Here is a 3,647-nt window from a genome sequence, read left to right as displayed (position 1 = left end):
TTCATTAGCTGAAAAGACAAACTGAAAAATAGATTGTATCAAATAAAGTGTTATGTGTTTACATTAATTTTCTTTGTATCTCAATAACCTTCACGTCTCAAATACTTTCTTCCGTACTGTGGGGTAAAGATGCAGTTATCTTTGGTTTCACATTTCTGGATCCATTGATACCTCAAAACATCTGCAGAAGGCTGCATCCTATACCTCTGAATTTCAGTCTATGTAGTGGGGTACGTTAGAGCAGAAAGTGTCTTTCAGCTTCCTAATGAGACGTATGATCCAGCAGGAAAAAAAGAATTCTGTATATGCAAAATGCTTCCTCCATACTGAAAGTCAGTAAGTCATTAAAGAGAAGCATGGGATCACTGTAACATTCTTGCAGTGCTTGCTCAGAGGAGTGAGTCAGAGGAGGTTTTCCTCCTGCAATTGCTAGTTCCCTTTGAGTGGCTGTGGGCATAACTAGGGCTGTCTGTTTAGCAGCTAGGAAGTGTATTGAGTGTATTGTGTGCTTATCCTGAATCATGGGCACCTTGTATCATATAATAAAATACATGCCATTTGTTTTAAATACAAAATTTATTCCTGAATTCAATAGTAAAATACCAGCTGTTAGTACCCCAAAATAAACAAAAGAAAGTCATATGATACAAAAATAATCAGTTACAACAAATAATTTACAAATTCCAAACAAAAGCTGAGTTAATAGGTTTCCCAAGTCAGCTAATGTTAAAAAACAACAAACGAGGACTTTCAGCCATAAATCCCTGTGAGGCACATTTAAGATTGATAACAGCATGATGCATTATTTTTCTTGCAGCATAAGAAACTCCTATGACCAGTGATGTTGACTATTATAAGATACAACCTGATCGTCTCTATTTCTATGGAGATTCGTTCTGCTTTGAAATACTGAGTACATTTATATATATCCCCTCCAACTCCACTCAAACACACAAATGGTCAATGCTTTTCTTGTGCAGTTTAACCCTAAGTGGATTACTATTAGGGATCACTGACACACGTCTTCTTCCAATTTTCCCTGCTTCACAGATGCAGGATTTTACCCACTGCCTGTCTCGGATGTTCTGACAGGCATTGCTCTTCCTGAGGTCCCCTGGCAGTCTGTATCCAGTTGGTAACTATTTTCTTGTGCGGATGGGTGAGAATTTGACTCCACTCTGGCATTTGAGTCTTGGTCAGCTGTTTGCTGCTGCAGTAGCTGCCACATAAGGAATTCATACGGTGGTGGCTGTTCATGCTCATTAGTTTCACGGTTTAACTCTGCACTGCTTTCGCTATACAGAGGTGGAGGGATATTGATGACTTGTTGCTGTTTTAGTATGGAGGCAAATGGCAGTGGAAAGGTCTGTTTTTCAGGATCTGTGCTGTCTTCGTAGGAGGGGGGATAGAAGTCAGGCCTGAAAAAAAAACAAACCAAAAAGAAACACATCATGGTGAAATGTGATGTATCTCAGAGAGCTTGGTTAGATGCTTTGTCTGTTATATTTCCAAAGTTTAGATGAGGCTTAAACTGTAAATGGAAACCTAAATAGGTTTAGGTCAACGGAATATATTAATATAAAACAGCTGGCATGGCTGGGATCATTACCTGTGACTTTCTGCAAAACATTTTACTGAAACACAGCATTCTAAAAGGACAAGCCTTCCCCATGAGAGTTTCCACCTATGCTGTACAGTCATGCTTGTAAGTATTTCAACAAGTGCCCAAGAAAAGTTTGATTTGGAAGAAGAAAGAGATCACTGTCTGAAGTAGGTTAAATTAGTTGGTAATCTGTTATTTCAATAATCATTGTTTTCCACAGTTTTAAAACACATTTGCATGTTTCTGCTTATCTAGCCAAAAAAATGGTTGAATGTTTTTATAGTGCTTTTGGAACACCCATTGCTGATGTTTCTGGTGCAGTTTCCACAACAGTCTAGGGAAAGTAATTTGTATCCAGTGACCCCATTAAAGACTTTTGTCAGGCCTAGCGCCAATCAGTTTAAGAAACTGTCTATGTCAAGGCATCTGAGCATGACTTTTCTCAGAAATAGCAGGGACAATTACACAAGAAAACTTTAGCAAGGACCGTAGAGGGAGCTGAAGCTCCCTGCACCTCATTGGTAATAAGTAAGATGAGCAAATATCCCACAGCAACACATCTGGAATTGTCTCTTGAGATGAAACTAATGATGCTCCTTCAGGAGTAACATGAAGCTGGCGTAGCTGCACCTGCTCCCTCCACGCATGGCTTTGCACCACTCTGTGCAACCTGCTGTTTCCTGTAGTATACCTTACCTTATGTATTGTTTGCGCATTGATGCTTGCTCTAGCAAATCCAATTTCAGACTACACTTGTCTTCACAGGAACATAATAAAATGGCTACATATTTTTTACTTTGTAAAAACCTTGCATTGCTTCTTTCTTCTCACAGTATATTTACAAAACAGCATCCCTCCCTCCCGATTAATCATCAGCAGTACTGCAACACATACCTGTCTATGGTGCTGATAGGTAGCTCTCTACAGCTGGGATTTCTATTGAACATGCTGCTGAAGCCCCTGTATTTCAAGACTTCATGGAAAGTGCTCCAGAAAATGCCAGTCACAAGGAGAAAGAACCCCAAAGCTAACAGGCAATAAAACACCAGTTCATTACTTCCACATCTGCATGTGGAGGAACTTGTGGAAACGCAAAGGACTCCCAGACAGATAAAGGTGAAACCGAGTAAGAGCACAAAAAGGCGAATGAAGGTAAAAACACCTTTTGGCATCTTTCCTAGCAGACGCAGCATTTTGTTCCTGTCTGCTGTTTGTTTGCTGGCTCTCTCAGCTGCGCTTCTCATCCTCATGCACTGGTATTTTATACACTTCAGGATCGACTGGCCTTTGGACAATTAAGAGGAACAGGCAGTTTTAAGCTACTCATTAACTCTTCAAGATACTCATAATCTCTTTTGAGATTAATTTGTAATCCTAAACCAACTTTAAGGAAGGAAACAGAAACTTCCTGCACCATTCCTTTGCCACTGTAATCTCTGGAGTGCATACTGAACCGCTGCATTTGTTGCATGTTACGATTTGCAGCAATTTACACGCTTTGTTAGCCTATGAATGAGACCTGCATTTGTTTGCCTTAAAAAACCCCAACAAACAACAAAAGCACTGTTCATAACTCCCTGTTAAAAGTTTGAGGGGAAAATATACTTCTTTCTTCATCATCTATTTTCATCTTTCGTTGGATTTTGGTGTCCTCCTGTCTTTAACATGTTATTCAACTGCCTTGATATCTTTATGGTCTTTTGAAAATGGATAGATTTCTAGCTTGCAATGTGATATAATCAATGAATTTAGTATATAAAATGAAAGAAATCAAAATTGCATAATGCCAAAACAGAACATAGGCATACACTAAACCTTCTTTGTCTGCAGGTTCAATTGTACTCTGTTTCCTCTACTGCTATTCTCTTCTCCCTCGCAGCAATTTTAATTGACTGGTTTTCAAAAGGGTCGGTGCTCGAAGCTATTCAGGAACACCTATACTCAGTTTTCCAAATATACTTAGACATTCAGAGATATATATATACTGAAATTCAGAGATGCTTGCTACCAACAGGTTGTAGGCCTAAATATTGCTACCTCCAAT

General features: G+C 39.2%; 1 protein-coding gene across 1 annotated transcript; it reads right to left on the bottom strand.

The window, feature by feature from the left end:
• Positions 1–519: 519 nt before the first annotated feature.
• TMEM252 (transmembrane protein 252) lies at positions 520–2,817 on the bottom strand. Its single transcript, XM_009505287.2, has 2 exons — positions 2,498–2,817; positions 520–1,418 (listed from the first exon to the last, which is right to left on the bottom strand). The coding sequence occupies exons 1-2, from the start codon at positions 2,794–2,796 to the stop codon at positions 1,061–1,063; spliced, it is 657 nt and encodes a 218-aa protein (XP_009503582.2). The 5' UTR covers positions 2,797–2,817; the 3' UTR covers positions 520–1,060.
• Between the last annotated feature and the right edge of the window lie 830 nt (positions 2,818–3,647).

The sequence above is a fragment of the Phalacrocorax carbo genome, chromosome Z, assembly GCF_963921805.1.
Source record: "Phalacrocorax carbo chromosome Z, bPhaCar2.1, whole genome shotgun sequence".
NCBI classification, from domain to species: domain Eukaryota; kingdom Metazoa; phylum Chordata; class Aves; order Suliformes; family Phalacrocoracidae; genus Phalacrocorax; species Phalacrocorax carbo.
The sequence above is the reverse complement of the archived record's forward strand: the minus strand, read 5'-3'. Positions and strand labels throughout refer to the sequence as shown.